General features: G+C 31.3%; 2 protein-coding genes across 8 annotated transcripts; both read left to right on the forward strand.

Moving 5' to 3' along the window:
* Positions 1 to 325: 325 nt before the first annotated feature.
* LOC124825312 (transcription termination factor MTEF18, mitochondrial-like) lies at positions 326 to 3136 on the forward strand. 7 transcript variants are annotated; one of them, XM_088105468.1, is made up of 4 exons: positions 326 to 1634; positions 1822 to 2015; positions 2343 to 2493; positions 2756 to 3136. In XM_088105468.1, the coding sequence occupies exon 1, from the start codon at positions 455 to 457 to the stop codon at positions 1568 to 1570; it is 1116 nt and encodes a 371-aa protein (XP_087961594.1). In that variant the 5' UTR covers positions 326 to 454; the 3' UTR covers positions 1571 to 1634; positions 1822 to 2015; positions 2343 to 2493; positions 2756 to 3136. The 7 variants fall into 7 exon arrangements, with proteins under 7 accessions (XP_087961594.1, XP_087961593.1, XP_087961592.1 ...); XM_088105467.1 differs by having other exon boundaries at positions 2325 to 3136; XM_088105466.1 differs by having other exon boundaries at positions 2343 to 3136.
* Positions 3137 to 4693: 1557 nt separating this feature from the next.
* On the forward strand, positions 4694 to 6504 carry LOC124825300 (uncharacterized). The gene has a single exon (XM_047297892.2). It carries the CDS (start codon positions 4909 to 4911, stop codon positions 6031 to 6033), a length of 1125 nt encoding a protein of 374 aa, XP_047153848.1. The 5' UTR covers positions 4694 to 4908; the 3' UTR covers positions 6034 to 6504.
* The last annotated feature ends 14341 nt before the right edge of the window (positions 6505 to 20845 follow it).

Below are 20845 nucleotides of genomic sequence, written 5' to 3' on the forward strand. Positions count from 1 at the left end.
TAATAAAAAAATTATTTATATAATATTACTTATAATATTATTTATTTTATCAATTACAATTTATTTTATCTATAACTATATTTATAATTGTATACACTATTTTGTTTTTTAATTATTACTTTTAAAATTTAAATAATTTATAAATATTTAAATAATACGTATGTGTTTGTGTTGTATTTGAAAAAAAAAATTGAAGTGTTAAATAGTATAAAAAGTTATTAACCGTGAGAGTGTTATATTTTAAGAAGCTAAAGTAATTCGTAATTATATTAGAATAGTTTTTATTATTTTTTCTATTTAAATGAGCTAAATAAAAAGGAAATGATAATTTTTTAACAGCTGTTTAGAGTGAATTATTCTGGTGCTGGTTCAGTTTGTAGGGTTGACGGCGGTGAAAGACACCAAGTCCGAACTCTTGCGGCGGAAGCGGTGGATCTACCTCCATTCTCATCCCATGAACACCATTCTCCGCCACCGCCTCAGGCTAAGTCCGACACCTATTCTCTATTGCTTCCCCAAATTCCTTTTTTCCCAACCCTTTCACTTTTTCTCAACAACCACTTCTGAGCCCTGCGCCTTCACCTTATCCTATCTCAGCAACACCTGCGGCTTCTCGCACGACGTCGCACTGAAACTATCTAAACGACTTCGTTTCGAAACCGCAGAAAAACCCGATTCCGTCTTCTCTTTCTTCCGAACCCACGGTTTCTCCACCTCCCAGATCTGCCGCATCTTCTACCAAGCCCCAGAGCTCTTGGTATGCGACCCCACCAAAAGGCTTCTCCCCAAATTCCAATTCTTTGCCTCTAAAGGCGCTTCGCCCTCCGACACCATTCTCATCGTCTCCAAGACCGCCCGTGTCCTTCGTTACGGTCTCAACAGCCATATCATTCCCATCTTTGAACTGATCCGAACGTTCTTGCCCTCCGACCTAAAAGCCCTCGCTGTTTTCATCGCCTGTCCCAATTTCATCGGAGACGGTCGTGTTGCCTCCAACGTTCAGTTGTTGCTCGACACCGGAGTAACGCACACCGGAATTCGCTACTTGCTCTGCTCTCGGCCTTCGGTTCTGTGCTCCGACCTGAGACCCGCTATTGAGGAAGTGAAGTTGTTGGGGTTTGAGCCTTTGAAGCTGAGCTTCACTCTGGCCATTCTGGCTAAAAGGGCTGTTTCGAAGCCTCTTTGGGATGCCAAAGTCGACGTCTTGAAGAAATGGGGTTGGTCCGAGGATGATATTTGTGTTGCTTTTAGGAACCAGCCTAATATTATGCTGCGTTCCAAGGAAAAACTTAATGCAGTGATGGGGTTTTGGGTTGGTAAGCTTGGTTGGGATCACTCCGTGCTTATTTCGTCCCCAACGTTGTTTTCGTACAGTTTGGAGAAAAGGGTTGCACCGAGGGCTTTGGTTGTGCAGTATCTTCTCTCCAAAGGATTGGTGAAGAAAAGTGCTAGCTTGGCCACACCTTTTGTTTTGTCTGATGAACGGTTTCTGCAAAAGTACGTGAAACGTTTCGAGGAGAAAACGCCCAGGTTACTAGAGTTATATCAAGCGGCACAGGGAACATGCTAGCATCTGGTTGTTGACATTTAACTCATGGATACATACGGACTTTGGTGTAGTTCATCTCTAACCAGTATGTCTCATTAGACTTTTGTGACGTTTTTGTCTTTGTAGTAAGTACATTTTTAAATTAAGTTACAGTTGTGATTTATGGCAGTAGTCTAATATTTTATAACTGGTTGATCAGGAAAGAAAGTTGCCTTTGTAGAAAAGCTTTGCAAGTAATATTGATATTGATTCTCATTGTCCCTTCTTTTTAGTTTGTTTCATTTAACAGTACTCTTCAATGGTGGGTATCTTCATGAATTGTGGGATTGGAATGCGGCTTGAATTTCTAGCAATTTTCTTTTCCAGTTGAGTGCGAGACCAAGAGGCTGTATAATAAAACTTCTCTCCTATTCAAATTCAGCTAGAGTAGAACTCCTGCAATGTCATAAATGCTTTTATGGCCTAGGTAATTCTGGGTGATTGAATGGTTTGTCTAAGATTTTGCATGCAAATTTTTTAGTAATTCTTTTATCTTGTAAACTGTCTCCCCGTAAATTGGAATCTTCTAATCATTATCCTCTAACATTAACTCATAACAGTGTGGTCACAAGATTAGCCTTTTTCCTCTTTACCATCATCATTTGACCTGCAACAACTTTGTTGTTTGCTACATTATTCATTACAACTTGAACAACATTGTCTTCCCCCGCATCTTTAAAAATGATATCCATTATCTCAATTCAGAAATGATATCTATTATCTCAAACTTTTTCAGTTGTTATGGTTATTGCAGATGAATCTATATAATCTCATGACAGGAGGGAGGTTTGAATCCAAGACTATGCTATGAAACCAAATCAAACATAGTGTTAAATTTCTCGCTCTTTGCCACGTCAAAGGGTATTGCTTGACATGCTTCCTCTCTCGCACCTTTCTTAAACACGGTATTGATGGTTTCTTGTGTTAAGTATTCTTTCCTTAAAGATGTTTCTAGTACTGTCACTAGCTTCTGCACTTTCTTCTTTCTTATAATGTTTTAGCAAATTTTGTTACAAACCAACAACAGTTGCGCACATTTTCCTTCTGCATTTCATCATTAACACTGTTGCAAGCTTCCACATCCTTTCAAGTACCAACCAAGTCCTTGTGGTATACCTTCTGCCAATATTTGTATTGAAGTTTTCTAGTATCCCGCCAACTTTTCAGCTATATCACTTCTTTTTCTTGGACCATTTTTGGGAGCCACAAGTGCAAAGGAGTTTGGAAATGGATTTGAAAGTCATTTGGTAATCGATGAAGGAGAAGGAATGAAATCAAAATGAGTCTAAAGTGATTTTAAGCAGCCAAAAGGACAGCAGAATTCTGTATCTTTTGGCAGGGGGGCAACAACAATGTTAGTGACGTTTTTTGGGCCAAATTTTAGACAAAAGGGGTACGTGGAGGGTTACGTGGAAGTAATTGGGCTTTGAGAGGATAAAAAATGGGCCTAAACTTCTCGTTTTAAAACCCTAGTCACGTGACCCGACTTACCAAAATTGATAATGCTATTTTTTGACTTACTTAATCTCATCAATTATTACTTATTAAGTATGGACTTGCACTAGTTTAACTGTCATATTTCAGTTTTCAGTTTGAAACTGTTTTTGTTATTACATTACTTATGGAGAATAAATTTAAAAGTCTAAAAGGAAATAAATAATTTTGGTATTAAAAGATATTGATTGAATTTATACAGTCATATTATCAACATTTTTAATGTTAATGCAATCTGTATTTAAAATAGTTCTGTAAATATATTGTTTATGAAACACATTTTGTAATTAAACATGAAAAATAATCTTACTAATTAAAAATAATCATCTAAGTGAAAACCACACTCAGGCAAACCAAAATGACCAGTGGTATCTTTGGTAATTTTCTCAGAATTCTAGATAATTGGAAAAAATATTAAAAGTATTTTTAATACTATAGTCAGTATTTCTTGTGAAAATAAAGTTTTTATATAATATTTAAAATTCTGTTTTTCCAAAAAGAAGATTCTGTTAATTTAGTAAAGTTACTAGTATCTTGATATATTGTTTTTGGGATTTGACCTAGAAAATGTAAGAATTTTCAAAATTTGTTTATATTTTTTAAATCAATGAATATTCTGTAAATAAGAATTGATGAAAAACAAGGTAATTTAAAGATAAATTAAGAGATTTTTCATAACAAATATTTTAATTTTTCATATTAATCCCGATAGATGGAAGGAAGAAATCTTCTTATATGAAAAAGTTATATTTCAAACCTTTTGCTATTTTTATAATTATTCCCATTTTTATTTTTGAATGCTACATATTGATATTGATGTTTACTATATTCTTCTAACAAAAACAGCTTTAACATAGTATATGACGATATGAGAGTAAAATTGTTAAAATTGATAATTTGGTTCGATCTGGTCCAGTTTGACCTAATCCGACTTATCACAGGTTGATTATTTAGTGAGTCAACTCAATTCGACTTACTTATTACTAAGTTGAAAAAATTTTGAACTAATCCAACCCACCACGGATTGGTAGATTAAACAAATTGATTCACCGGCTCACTTAATTATAATTTTTTTTAAATAAAAAAATTATAATTTTTTTAATTCAAATATAAATAAATTTGACTCTAACTCCAAAGACAATTCAAAATAAAAAAATATCATGTAATATAATCTAAACAAAAAATAAGTAAAAAAAGCGAACAAATAAATATTTAGTATTGATAATTTTTGTATCACTTGTCTAAATTAAAGTGTTAAATAAATAAATTTATAATATTTCTTTCTCTTTTAATATCTTTTTCTTTTATCTCATCTACAGTATAATAAAAAGAATATTAACTAATAATATTAAAATATAAAATAATAAATAATTAAATTAAATTAATAAATAAATAAAGTCAACTTGACTAATATTGAAATATAAAATAATAAATAATTAAATTAAATTAATAAATAAATAAAGCCAAATCGACTCAAGTTTAACTTAAATAAACCAAATTTTAAGTTAGTTAATTTAAAACTAATCCCATAAAAAATATATATATATTTTTTTCAAATCCAAATGAAATCCGTGTTGCCGAATTAACTCGGAGGTTACTACTTTTAACATGACTATCTGAGAGCATTCTGGTGATTTTAGCGAATTCAAATTCCACATTCTTCATCAATTGGGCTTTTCCCCTCTGAAATCAAAACCCTCGTTCGGTTCTCTACTTTTCAATTGTGTTACATATTCGAATTTAGGGTTTCTTTTTACATGGATGCTGTTGTTAGAATTCCAATCTACATTTGATAGCTTCATCATTGTTGTTTGAATAGGAATCCCATGTTCAAAATTTACCGCCGCACAACCCTTGGTTGTGCCAAGTTTTTCGAATTCACAACCCTAAAATGGAACCCTCTTTTCCAATTCTGCAGGGCCACCTCCACCTCCAATTCATCCTCTTTCGTGGTCTCGTACCTCGTCAACAACTGTGCCTTCTCCCAAAAAACCGCTCTCAAAGCTTCCCGCAATCTTCATTTCTCGAAACCCCAAAAGCCTGATTCTGTTCTCTCCTTCTTCCGAAACCACGCCTTCTCCAACTCTCATATATCTCATATCCTCCAAAGAGTGCCCCAGTTACTTTCATGCAACACCCAAAAGGTGCTGTTGCCAAAGTTTGAATTTTTGCGTTCAAAGGGTGCTTCATCCCTTGACATTATTCACGCCGTTACCGCCTGCCCTCATTTTCTCCGACGAAGCTTGGAGAATCGTATAATCCCAAGATATGAATTTATTAGAGGGCTCCTTCAACCCTTTATTACGGACAAACAAATCATTGATTTTCTGATTCACAATCCTGCTTTACTTTATGAAAGCCGTGGGGTAGCTAACCTCGAATTGTTGCTTGATAGTGGAGTTCCCGGTTCAAAAATTGTTAAATTGCCCCAGAGATGGCGTCGTCTACTCTACTTTGGCGACATGTCAAAGACAGTTCAGGAGTTGAAGCAAATGGGCTTCGATGCTTCGCTTTCAACATTCTGCATAGCGTTGGTTGCCAAAATTATCCTAAACGAAAGCAAATGGGCCGAGAAGATTGACACTTATAAGAGGTGGGGTTGGTCCGAAGAACAAGTTCTTCTAGCATTTAGGAGGCAGCCTTATTGTATGCTGTCATCCTGTGATAAAATTAATGCCGTGATGAGTTATTGGGTGGAGCAGGCAGGCTTCAATTCTGTGGACCTTGTCAAATCTCCTGGAATTTTCTTACTTAGTCTCCGAAAAAGGATTGCTCCGAGGGCTTGTGTCTTGCAGTTTCTTGTCTCAAAAGGTCTGCTACGGAAGGATGCAAGCTTAACGACACCATTTGTTCTGACTGAGAAGTTGTTCCTGGAAAACTATGTGAAACGTTTTAGGGAAGATTCTTCTCATCTGTTAAAGCTGTACACAGAACATGAGTCTTGGAAATGATAGGGACAAGACCTTGTGTGAACTTGTCTTCAGGTTTGTTAGTTCTTAGAGATCCTCCTTGCAAACATTTATGTTTTTCAGGAACATGTTTCATATGCAGATGATTTTGTCAGATCAGCTACAAATTTTTGAGTTGTTTTATGAAAGATTCTTGTTGGGTAGAAATTGTAAAGTAAAATTTGTCTAAAGAAAGGGACTTCTCGTCTTAGGCATATTGCAGTGGCTTCAGTTATCTGGGATCTTCTATCTACGAGTTTGATTGCGCCAGCTTAGCTATCAGTAGTTGTTTTAGCAAAAGTTTGTGGAATAACTTATGAGTAAATAGGATGGTAAGGTTGTATCTGGAACCGAGAGGGTGCTAGCATCTTGTAGTTGGTTAAATGTTGAACGTAGATTTTGTTGTCAACTGCTGTATTTCTTCATCTCATTCTTGTATGTGTTATACTCCTGTCTAAATCTGGATTTCTACCAGTCTGATTGTGTTCATACAACAATCAAACAGTAAAACAAGGACAAGAGTGAAAAAAAAAGAAGAAACTGTATTTTTGAAGGTTCTATACGCAGCGGGACGTCTATTTCACACCAAGAGCTTCGCATGTTTGTGTGTATAGAACTAGGAATACCAGAAATTGTCAGGACAATTGAGACAAACCACTGTCTACAAGAATACAACGAGTAGACAGAATATTCAAGCTCAACATTTCTAGATGTACTTTAGAAGATGGTCTTTTGCGCTTTTCATAAGACGATCACAATTTTAGATAAAATATCACAATTCTCTACTTTGATTCCAAATCATGTAAGAATTTTTGCAACTATATCCTTAAACGAAAAATTAATCTATTTTAACGAATCTCGATTTGGTAGAGACTTTGTAAACATATTTGTAGGTTTATTCTCTGAAGCTATCTTCATAATCCTAACCTTTCTAGATTTAATAACATCTTTAACCAAGTGTAGTCTGAAATTAATATGATTAGTTCTTTCATGCTATATACGATAAATAGTTAGATGTGTCATTCTGGGAAACTTTTTAGTGTTATACTTGCTGGTCATGTTTTTGAACCTTATCCTTCTTGACATTCTTTTTCTTGTAGTATTGACAATATCAATTGTTGGATTTGCACAACAATCATAAGGAAAGTGTCTTTACCTTTTCATATCTACTGCAAAGAACTGTCTTTCCTTTTCATATCTACTGATGTTTTTTACCTTTTAAATTCTGTTTTGAAAGTGTTGAAGTTTTAGAAATCTAAGATGTACTTAGTATTCTTTTCCTTCTGTACACTTAATTAAATTAAAGCGAATTATGTGAATTGCATGTTTGCCGTCACTTGTTTTAGTTTCTGTTGCGAACTTCTTGTTATTAACACTGTTGTGTTTATGCAAATATTGCAGTTTTGGTTTTATATTCTTGCAACATAAAAAACATATATTTCCAAACAAAATGATTTTTCTGAATACGTATGGGTTTGAAATTACATTGAACTTTATAAAATCATATAATTAGATACCACTTAATATAATTTCAGATAAATTTTCTTATATTTTGTAATTGGTAACATTGTTGATAATAAATTGCCTTTGTAATAAAACTTTTATCACTTTAGAATAATTTGATCAGGTTCATTCATATCTTATAAGATCAATCACTTCAAAATAACATATTATTTGTTCATTCATATCTTACAAGATCAATCACTTCAAAATAACATATTATTTGTTTCGGTTTATGGAGTTGAGGTTATATCTATTTTTCCAAAGGTTCTCCAATCTCTAAGTTCAAGTTAAGGTTTTGAGTTGGGTGTTACTTGTAGAAAACACTTAGTGCTTGTTGATAATATTAGCAATAAAAATAACTAACTACCTGAATATTAAACATGTATTTATAGATTTTAGGATGAGAAATATAACTAACTACCTGAATATCAAACATGTATTTATAGATATTAGGATGAGAAATATAACTAATTACCTGAATATCATATTTATAGATTTTAGAATAAACTTCTTATTAGTATCGGTCTAATTATAGTCCAAACAATTATGATTTAGCTTAAGATTAATGTAATTATTCTTAGTGTTAATTCTATTTATAATTCGACCGATCAGTTTACCGACCAATTCATGTAAAATCATAAGCTTGTTGTCAGGTTAGGTAATGGATAAGTCATACTATACATCATTAAAATATTCTCTTAAAACATATATATTATCCTCTGTGTAAATTAAAATTTACACGTTGAATGAGCATGTTTTTAAAAACTTAAACAAAAGTGTTTTAGGAAATTTTCTTCAGTGAAAACATATTTAGCAAACTTTATTAAACTCTTATCTCCTTTCGTTTATTCTTTTGATTTTTATTTATAAATTAAATTTCTGTATTTTATTAAGAGAAAGGATCAATGGTTAAAAATAATTTATATCTGTAAGAGGTATATGAGTACTTCACTGTTACTACAAGCAGTCAGAAAACGTTGTGGTGCATAAAACGAAGTTGCCTCTAACAAGATTCCAACAGACAAAACTAACTACAAAATCTGTTCCAATGACTTGAAATGAAAATGTCATCGACAATGTCTATATTCCGAGAATATTTATAATGTCACATACGGTACAGTTCACTATTTTTCAACTCATTCATTTTGTCTCTCACAAAATTTATATAATAATTTATAGGTTCATACTTTGAAACATACGCTTAAAGTTTTCAACCGTGGTGTTTGTTTGTTGTGAACCCATGATTTCTAATTCTCTTAAAATAATGTTTTGAATGAGTATCATGTCAATTAAAAAAAGTAGTTCCTCGTACTGTGGATGTTTCAAACTAATAAAACTATATTAAGCACAAGCTTAGATTACAAGTGTCAAAATAAACTAACACCTTTCATCTTAGTTATTCCACTTCACGTTGTCCAAAGAAAAGTAAACCATTTAGGAAAGTTAGATAAAAAAAAACAGAAAAAACCACAATGCAAAAGTTCAACTACACCACACCAATTGACAATCACAAATCTAAAGAATAAACAAATAAAACCAAAAAATTTCAAATAATTCATAATAAAAATGGGAAAAATAGATTTCTTTTTACAAAGTTTACTATATAGCTTGAATGAGCGGATCCATGTTAGTTTTCAACCAAAAAGTTAAATGAGTTGGATTAAAAAAACTCGAAAATTAAAGGATTATCTTTTAGGATAATGATACTTTGAAAATATTTTTTTGACAATATTTTAACATCATCTACATGTCATTTTGTGATTGGTCCAAAATTACTTCACTATCAATAATAATAATCATAAACACTAACATAGACCAATCACAGAATGACACGTAGATGATGTTAAAATGTTGTCAAAGTATCATTATCTTATCTTTTATAACTTGTTGATTAGGTAAAAAAAAAACAATTTTGATAATGTAAATGTTATATGTAATATAACCTTTTATTATTTTTTTCACACTTTAATAATTTGATTATTATAAAATAAGTTTAAGTTTAAATCAATTTTCTCATTTGTATATTCAAAATTGATTTTGATTATAGATTTCCAATATATTTTTTCACGTCAAACCATGTATATATATAAACATAAAATAATACGATAAGAAATAACAAATAAAATAATAGATTTAACAATTTTATAGAATAAGTTATGATAAATATAAACTTAGTTTATCTTCGCAAGTTATATACTTAAAATTACCTTTCTCTCTAACTAATATAAGATCTCTTAACATTTGCTTCACAATGATTTAAAATTTTTGGAGCAAAATTTTGGAATTATCTAGTCATGTAACTTTATTTACATCTCTTAAGAAAAAAAAATATTAAATATGTATCAGAAAAAGAGAAAGAAAGAAAAAAAAAATAACATCAGTTATATATATAATTAAAATTATAATTCATATCTTTCTTTTATCTAACAAACAAAGACTTAGGGTATTGCCTCGTAATTATAAAAAAAAAAGGGAAAACTAATATTTTTGAAGTTGTTTTTTTAGTATGACTACTGTAGAGTATATATATGGCTGTTTAATGGATCAAAGGAGTGGTTGCTGGCACCTATAGCTTCCAAGTAAAACAATGGCTTTTGCCTTTTGGGAATCCTCCATTCATAGAACTTAAATCATACTTAATTCCAACAAAAGAAATTTATATTTACATGTACATATTTCCCTTAATTAATTTATTAAACCAAATGATAACACATAGCTATATGCTACCTACCATATGATAGAGTCCTCTTTCTATACAAAACCAAAAATTATAAATAAGAAAAAAAAATCACTGCATTTTTCTTTGAAACTCCTTTCAGCATCGAATTAAAACTATTTTATTTTACTCATTACATTATGTTAAATTACATTTGTAAATGTTCTTTAATTCTTCATTTGGTGTTTTAGTCATCTTCTTTTTTCACTGATATTGTAATTAATTAAAATAAATTTGATGGTGTCTTAAATGAACATGTTTAACCTAGAGCGTTATGAGATCAAAATAAAAGAAATAATAAAACTACATTAAATAATTAAAAAACATTATATGTACTTTAAAGTTTATCTAAATTATAGCCTTTTCCTAATATTTCGTGTTAAGTTAATAACAGTAATATATAGATAAATTTTTTTAAAAAAATTAAGTTTTTGTTATCAAAATTTTAAAAAAAATCAAATGATTATATTAAGTTATATTTTAAAAGAATAATGCCTGTCCATACATCAATTATCACAAAAAGAACGATACAGTCACTTATATATATTTACATGTATTTAAAATTAAATGTGATTTTGACAATGTAGGGGAAATGATAGACAAGAAGCATGATCCTTGTCTTTAGTTCCTAATCCAGGGAAAAAATTCATTGTATTCTTCTTAATTAATTAAGGGTATGCTTTGGAAAAAACAATATTCATAAACACAGGAAAAATCATTTATAAATTGAAATTAAAAATTTCGAGAAAGTATTTTTTGCACACATTAACTTATAAATAACCAATTTTAATTTATAAAAAAGTTTCATTTTTTTTTTCTTTTTATTTCTCTACTAAAAAATATCATTCCCTTTATATATAACGTTGAAGGCTTAAAATACATCAACAAAAAGCCTAAAATAAAAGTAGAAAGTATCATCGTTGGGAGAGAATACATATGAATAAACCATCTTATTATTTTGTATCTTGTTGAATAAATTTAAACTCAAACAAGTTTCTTGTTTTACTTTCTATTGGGATACCATTTTAAAATGAGATTAATTTAATAATTAGTTGACTCATCATAATGTTCCCTTTGTCTTAAGTATTATAGTGGAGGCAGGCAAAAAAAAATTATTGCATGGGTGATTAAATTAATATAATAGACAAAAAGGCATTTGTAAGTGTAGGTTTGTCACCTAGGACTTTAGGAATTGGCTAATTAATGTTGTTTATTTTATTCTCAATAGTTAATATTATTCCATTTGTTGTCTTAGAGATTATGAGTGCAATGGGTATATCATCCATTGATGTGATTGGATTAGTGAGTTAACTATTTTAACCTAATATCATAATAATAATTAATTAGTTGGTGGGTTGACTAACCCAAAATAACAATGACAAAAGGATAAAAATAAAAAAGTACACATTTGATTAAATATTTCAAACAAAATCTAAATACAATAATAAAAACTTCACAAATATATTATTAATTTATCACCCACAAAAAAATAGTACCCTTCTGCTTTTAAGGTCAAAATAATAAATTCATTTCTTAGACCACTTTATAAACAAATAAAATATCTTTATTTGTTTTAAATTGAGAATACTATAAGTGAAATTAGTCAAAATAAACATAGTAAAGTAGTGTAGTGTTTTACTTTCTCCGGAATAAACACTAAGATAATATAAGTATTGTCAAATACTATCAATTCATTAAGCTTTATTATAGATTAATTGTATTTATTAACGTGAGAATAACACTTTTATTTATATAATGTCCACAGTACTGTCTCAATATGTACTTTAGAACAAGTTTAATTAGTGATCTGGAGTTATAGTTTTAGACATATAGGTGCACTAAATATTTAAAAGGAAATTTTTATTTATAACTTTATATAAAAATGAATAGGTTTTGTTACGGTTTTCTTATACATATTCTTTTACCTTTTTATTTTTATAAATATAATAAAAATGCCGGTGGTGTTTTAATTATTTGTAATTGTTTCATGGGTAACCTAACTTAATTTAATTTAATCTCTTACAGTTGGGTGACAAAGTCTGTAGTTGAATATAAAATAAAACCTAATTCAATCTAATCAAAATTATTAAATAATATTAGTATTTAATTACATTGCTAACTATTTTTTAACTACTAAGTTATTCAATTATTCGTAATTAATTAATATAGTCTATTGTTCTGAAAATTATTCTAAAAAGGTAACAAAAGGTGTTTTAAAATTATAAATTTTAGAAGAAAAAAAACTCAAAAAGAGTGACCCAAACGATCAATTCCAATACAATTTGATGAAGATGTGTTGAATTGAGTTAAATCTCATTAAAAAGTTGAATTGAATAAAAAAAATAATAAAATCTAACTCAATTTTTTTTTATATTGGACTGGGATGAATTTATTCAAACTCAAATTAAATATAACTTATTGATTATATTTTTCAATAATTAAATTAAAATTTATTTAAAATCTAATTATGTATAAAACAAAAAGAAACAAAAGTAAAAAGGGAGGTCCGTTATCAATTAAGTTATACACCCACACACACACACATATATATATATTATTGTAAAAAGATATTATATTATTTCAAGTTTTCTTATTTTCCATTAATACCATGATTATATAATAAATAACTCACATTTGATTATTAAATTAAAAAAGAAAAATATTATGAGAAGTATATTTTATCGTTAATATAAGTTGATGATTTGTATATATATATACGTACAAATATATTATTTATGTGAGGTTTTAAAAGGAACATCAAAGAATCCGTTACCTTGTACGATGAATCAATCTAAAACAGCTTGCAAACTCCATCGTTTTTTGGCTTCACTTTGTTGGTGTTTTGTGTTGACATGGTATCGATTGTGGTCCATGTAACATCCCAAATTCTCATACTTGATATTACATAAATAATATGAAAACTGTAACATTTCTACAGTCATTCATTTGAAAATATAAAATATCTCACATTAATTACATAAATTTAAACTCAGATTTCAACTTAAAGATAACCCGAGTTTTTCTTTACTATCCTTCCTCCTCCGTCTTCACTTGTATTGGATTAGACGACGCTCCTTCATCTGCTCCCGTATAACAAATACGTTATACGATCATCGCAAAAATATGATTTTTCCGGTACATGCACAAATAAATAAGGGTGAGCTACCATGCAACCAATTATTAAAATGAGGCATGATACTACTACTACGCCTAACTCATATTTATGAAAATGATTTTTTTGCTAGACTCAATTATCCGGATCTAACGTTGATGGAAGTCTCGGATGGTCGTGCACTTGTGATGACCTCCACTCCTCATACTAAAAATCATGGCCAGATACAACTTGTCAACCACAAGGTTAGTCCGTTAACACTATGTCCAAAATTGGGACATAGACAAGGACCTCCTGCCCCTCTCACCACCTAACTCATCCTTCTCTACTTGAGATTGGAGAGCTATTAGAGTATCCAGGATGACCTTCCATACAGGACCCTCAACATCAACGTGTACACAATACCATGCTACTACAAAATCTCTCCGCGAGACTCATATCATGTTCATATTTATCAACTCATACCATACCATTACAAAATCTTCTCATACTACTCATATCATGTTCAGATGCATAATTTCATATCAACATCATAAAATACATTCATCACAGAAATCATACAAGATAAATATATTACAAACAAATTAACAATAATAAAATATTACTATAAATTGTCACCGGAGAAGAATCAAATGTTTGAAGATCATTAAAATAATCTTAATAAAATTTCTTGGGGAAACAAGAAGTTGAATCTGGCAGAGCCGGTTAGACAACTTCTCATCCTTCCAGGAAGATGCAATAAAAATTAAATAGAACAATAAAAGTTCTGGGGAAACAAGAAGTTGAATCTGGCAGAGCCGGTTAGACAACTTCTCATCCTTCCAGGAATACAATGTAATTAAATAATAAGAATAATAACAGGTCTGGGGAAATAAGAAGTTGAATCTGGCAGAGCCGGTTAGACAACTTCTAATCCTTCCAAAAATAAAAACGAATAAGGAAAACAATATAAAGTATGGGGAAACAAGAAGTTGAATCTGGCAGAGCCGGTTAGACAACTTCTAATCCATCCAAAAATAAAAACGAATAAGGAAAACAATATAAAGTATGGGGAAACAAGAAGTTGAATCTGGCAGAGCCGGTTAGACAACTTCTAATCCATCCAAAAATAAAAACGAATAAGGAAAACAATATAAAGTATGGGGAAACAAGAAGTTGAATCTGGCAGAGCCGGTTAGACAACTTCTAATCCATCCAAAAATACAACAATAAACAATTAATAGCATACATATGGCATAACATAATCAACATCACATTTTATAACTATCACACTTGGATCTAAACAAAGAAGCATGTTCTCATCCAAAATTCAAAATCATACAGAAACAAAATACTTCACATTCAAGATTTAAGATAAACTAAAAGCAACATATACAAGACTCAAAATAATATCAAACAAAATGTAACTCCCCTTACCTCTATTCCAGACTTAGGTTCCTCTTCTCAAACCGTTCTCCAGAAACTTCCAGAATTTCCCCTCTTCAACTAGAATTTCCTCCAACTCTCTCCTCTCACAATTTCCCTAGAATTTTGGTGCAAATCTTCATCCTCCCCCCTTGGCTATTTATAGCCAAAAATTTTTACTATTCATTTTTACTATTCATTTTTACTATTCACTTTTACTATTCATTTTTACTATTCAAAAATTATTTTTTTATTCACCATTCTTATCTCTGAATAATTGATTCTACGTGGAGTGTCCTCTTCCACAATTTATTTTAATATTTTTTTTTTAACTATTCACTATTCACTATTCACTATTCACTATTTACTATTTACTATTTACTATTCATTCATTTTTTTTTTAACTTTTAAAATAAATTCTCAAATTTTTAAACTCCTTCCTTTGAAATTATTATTATTGTTACCTATCATAAATTTTAATTTTTTTTTTACCATACTTTTATTAACTTTATAAAAATAAAAATAAAAAATAAAAAAATAACTATTTATTAAATTTAAATATTTTTTTTTTTTTCATGGGTCTTACATTCTCCCCAACAACAAAAATTTTCGACCTCGAAAATTCGACACTTCACAAAAAAAGATGGGGATAAGAATGTTTTACATCATCTTCTAATTCCCATGTATAGTCACCTGTTTTCCTATTCCAAACCACTCTGACTAAGTTGATATTTCTCCAAACCATTTTATCATATGACCTTCTATACCGAATGGTTAAATTATTTTACTAGAAGATCCTTTCTAATTTGAATATTTTATACTTCCAAAATGCAGAAAAGATTAGATACTACTACCATTTATTTATTATTATTATTTTTTTTTAACCGATACTATTGAAGCCTCCGGTATGCCTGACCGGAACTGTGGGCACAGTGAGATTTTGGCTATATAAGGAGGAGCGAACCGCGTTGAGCGACACTTTGAGGCGTTGCGATTTTTGAGTGTGTGAGAGAGTGTGAGGTCTTCTAAGTGAGAGAGCTTTCGAGCGATCCTCTGGGTGTGAGTGAGATCTGAGCGCTGAGAGTTCTGAGTGTGAGAGCTTGTGGGATTAGAACGACTGAGTGTGATAGATCGGAGAGCCTTTCGGCAAGCTTCAATCTTTATGTTCCAGGGCTTTGCTCCGCCTCGAGTAAGTACTTCTTTTCTCTTATCTTTTCCTTTCCTTTACCCAGCTTCTCCTTCTTCTTTACTTCTTGCTTCTTTTCTTTCCTTTCTTCTTCTTGCTTCCTTTCATGCACTTTTTCTTTTCTGAGCTTTTATTACTCGCAATTATATTCTACTTTCTTCTTTACTTTCCGCTCGTTATATTACTTCTGCTCCTTTACTTGCTTTCTTCTTCTACTATTTTTCATTTTTTATTAACTAAAACTAAGAATACACTGTCTTAACAAAGATAAGGGTATATCGGCTGGAAACCAGACGTTAATCTCCCTTCGTTTGAAGGTATGGCAGAGACAATCGGGTAGAACAACGCCACGTACCCCATAAAAATGAAACTTTAAAAAAAAAAACTTTATATGTATGCACAAAATGGACACGAACATAGATCCGTTTAGGAACATTTGCGAGGACCGTGAAACAGATCTATTTTTGGACATTGAGACTTCAAAAATTGGACAATGAAAATTGAACTAACAAGAAGAAGCAAAATGAAAAACTTAACTTAAATTGGAACCTGACTTCACTGTAATAAATCTTTTTACTTTTACTTTACTTTATGCACCAAAAACTTAGAAAATGGATATGGAAGCCAAGACAGTTCATAAACGATGGCGATCTACCCCGGAACAAGTTGGAATCTTGCTGAACATCTTCAATCATGGGATCATTAATCCTAGTCGAGATCAAATTCGCGAGATTACAGGACGACTCAAGGAGTACGGAGAAGTTGGAGAATATAGCGTCTATTGTTGGTTTCAAAACCATGGAAATCGGGTGAAACATCGACGCTTGCCGCAAAACGTCCCTGGTACATCTGAACCTTCATATGCCCTCCTTCCGCCGTTTATGTATGGTAAACCTTTTTTTTTTTTTTTTTTCTAATTTTCTTTATTTATCTCTGACTACTACTATTATTATTATTATAATTTTTTTTTTTTTTTCACTACCGAAGATCCTTCATGGGTAATTCCACAGACTCCAAGGCTCCTAGATCTCTTTCCCATCCCCGCTATACATGAAGAAGAAGAGAAAGTTACTCCACCCATGCCGTTTCGCATCAAAGCTCCTTCCACGGGGCTTTCCTTACGACCGCCTTCTACCGATGAATAGTCTTTATGATTTTATTTTATTTTATTTTTGTTGGAGTGTAATAATTAACTATCACTTCTGATCGACTCTAGAACATCTTTATTATTAGTAGTAGTAGTATTATTAGTATTATTAATTAAATCTAACGTAAACTAACTAACTATCATTTTTTTTTTCTTTCTCTTGATTCACGGTAAGGTAAGTCAGATCTGTCGGTTTTTTTTTTTTTTTTTTTTTTTTTTTTTTTTTTTTTCTAGTAGCATTAATTTGTTTAAGTAGTGTAAGATAGATTTTATTTATTACAAGGGTAAGACCATCTTCGGGGTAATGGTTAATCGTTTATCTATGACAATTATAATTCATCTCTGTGATTTCAGAATAGTTGGCTATATAAGGTTCTTCTAAAACTCTAAGGAAATAGCTATGAGCTTTTTGAGAATACAGTGTGTGGAAAATCGAAGCGGTTCTCTTTGAGTTGTCAAGACGGTCAACTACCGGTTCGTCTATCGAAGGAAGATTTTAATCTGCGCTGTTCTGGTTCGTTTGCCGAAGGAGAGTTTTTATCATTCTTTTTATTCACTCTATTGTAAATCTTTAAAAAAATTTAGTGAAAACGTTAATCACTCTTTATTGTGATTATCAACTGGATGTAGATTCTTTTGAATCGAACCAGGATAAAAATTCTGTGTTGAATTTTCTTGCTCTCTATACTTTTTACATTTTACGCATACCCACTGTTTGATGAATTTTATCTAAGAAAATTAATTTCCTAAAACTGACCATCTTAAAACGAGTTTAATCGAATGGAACCTAATAATCATTTGAACGAACGGTAACAACTCAACACTTGACCGAACGATTCCCAATAATCATTTGACCGAACGGTAACAAACCAAACAGTACTAAATCAGCACCTAACTGAACGGTACTACAACAACCCTATACTAGACATAATATATGTAAATTACACACAGACTAATAATCCAAGATAATATCATGTGAAAATTCTAATACCTACTTCACAACACCAACCAAGGATTCATACACCATAAAGATTTGTCTTTTCTTCACCACTTATCTTCGTTAAACCCATTTTTAACTTGATCAACTTCTGATATATATAATCGTTTGTTTTCCTTAAACTCAACACTTCTTAAAACCATAACCACCTAAAATCGAATTGAAACTATCAAACCTCTCTTATGATCACGCCTTAAATCTATGAAAGAATGACAATTATTCACTTAGACTAAGATCTTAAAATACTTCATTTCTTCTATACTCTATGCCTTATCTGACTGCTTCTCAAAATCTTCTTCTTCTACTTATTTATTTATTTATTTTTTTTTTAACCACTATCTTATTGAGATTCCAACCATTACTGATACATCGATCCATGTTACCAATCTCACACAATGCCACTCCGTTTCTCACCAACACTTCCTTCTCTTATGACTTTTAATGTTACTGATATAGTAAACGAAACTGATTTCTCAAACCTTGCTACATTCATGCTTATCCAGAGCTTCTCTTAATCTAGCCTTTGAACTCAACTCTTCGTAAGATATCTAATCTCCTGATTTGGTTCTGGAAAACTTCTTAAAACATTACTTCTAAACACCAACATCTTTACTCTTCCTTTGAAGCCTAAATTTTTAGTCTTCTAACACCTTATCTTCGAGGCAAGAATTTGTCTCAAAGGCTTAAACTAATTCTAATAAAGGTATACAACTCAAGTTGTCCTTGAATCTGCATTCCTCTACTATTAGAGAGCACATTACACCACCACAAAGGCAAGAACAAGACATGAATTACTACAGGAAACAACACTAAAACTCTAACTCTTTCTTACCTCAAACCTTCAGAATTAAGAAAGGAAATTCCTCTTTGATAAAGTCATGAGTGTGCACCCTCATTTCTCTTTATCAAGATGCTTTTCTATTCTTAAAACCTTAAGTCGGTTGCACTCATTCTATGTTTTAAACTTCGAAAGACATGACAATTCATGTCATTTATACTCAACTCTTCACGGAAAGGCACACAACCCGCAAGTTCTAAGGACGAACTGCTCTGATACCACTAATGTAACATCCCAAATTCTCATACTTGATATTACATAAATAATATGAAAACTGTAACATTTCTACAGTCATTCATTTGAAAATATAAAATATCTCACATTAATTACATAAATTTAAACTCAGATTTCAACTTAAAGATAACCCGAGTTTTTCTTTACTATCCTTCCTCCTCCGTCTTCACTTGTATTGGATTAGACGACGCTCCTTCATCTGCTCCCGTATAACAAATACGTTATACGATCATCGCAAAAATATGATTTTTCCGGTACATGCACAAATAAATAAGGGTGAGCTACCATGCAACCAATTATTAAAATGAGGCATGATACTACTACTACGCCTAACTCATATTTATGAAAATGATTTTTTTGCTAGACTCAATTATCCGGATCTAACGTTGATGGAAGTCTCGGATGGTCGTGCACTTGTGATGACCTCCACTCCTCATACTAAAAATCATGGCCAGATACAACTTGTCAACCACAAGGTTAGTCCGTTAACACTATGTCCAAAATTGGGACATAGACAAGGACCTCCTGCCCCTCTCACCACCTAACTCATCCTTCTCTACTTGAGATTGGAGAGCTATTAGAGTATCCAGGATGACCTTCCATACAGGACCCTCAACATCAACGTGTACACAATACCATGCTACTACAAAATCTCTCCGCGAGACTCATATCATGTTCATATTTATCAACTCATACCATACCATTACAAAATCTTCTCATACTACTCATATCATGTTCAGATGCATAATTTCATATCAACATCATAAAATACATTCATCACAGAAATCATACAAGATAAATATATTACAAACAAATTAACAATAATAAAATATTACTATAAATTGTCACCGGAGAAGAATCAAATGTTTGAAGATCATTAAAATAATCTTAATAAAATTTCTTGGGGAAACAAGAAGTTGAATCTGGCAGAGCCGGTTAGACAACTTCTCATCCTTCCAGGAAGATGCAATAAAAATTAAATAGAACAATAAAAGTTCTGGGGAAACAAGAAGTTGAATCTGGCAGAGCCGGTTAGACAACTTCTCATCCTTCCAGGAATACAATGTAATTAAATAATAAGAATAATAACAGGTCTGGGGAAATAAGAAGTTGAATCTGGCAGAGCCGGTTAGACAACTTCTAATCCTTCCAAAAATAAAAACGAATAAGGAAAACAATATAAAGTATGGGGAAACAAGAAGTTGAATCTGGCAGAGCCGGTTAGACAACTTCTAATCCATCCAAAAATAAAAACGAATAAGGAAAACAATATAAAGTATGGGGAAACAAGAAGTTGAATCTGGCAGAGCCGGTTAGACAACTTCTAATCCATCCAAAAATAAAAACGAATAAGGAAAACAATATAAAGTATGGGGAAACAAGAAGTTGAATCTGGCAGAGCCGGTTAGACAACTTCTAATCCATCCAAAAATACAACAATAAACAATTAATAGCATACATATGGCATAACATAATCAACATCACATTTTATAACTATCACACTTGGATCTAAACAAAGAAGCATGTTCTCATCCAAAATTCAAAATCATACAGAAACAAAATACTTCACATTCAAGATTTAAGATAAACTAAAAGCAACATATACAAGACTCAAAATAATATCAAACAAAATGTAACTCCCCTTACCTCTATTCCAGACTTAGGTTCCTCTTCTCAA

The sequence above is a fragment of the Vigna umbellata genome, chromosome 1 (genome assembly GCF_029865625.1).
Source record: "Vigna umbellata cultivar VRB3 chromosome 1, Vumbellata_1.0, whole genome shotgun sequence".
NCBI lineage: Eukaryota > Viridiplantae > Streptophyta > Magnoliopsida > Fabales > Fabaceae > Vigna > Vigna umbellata.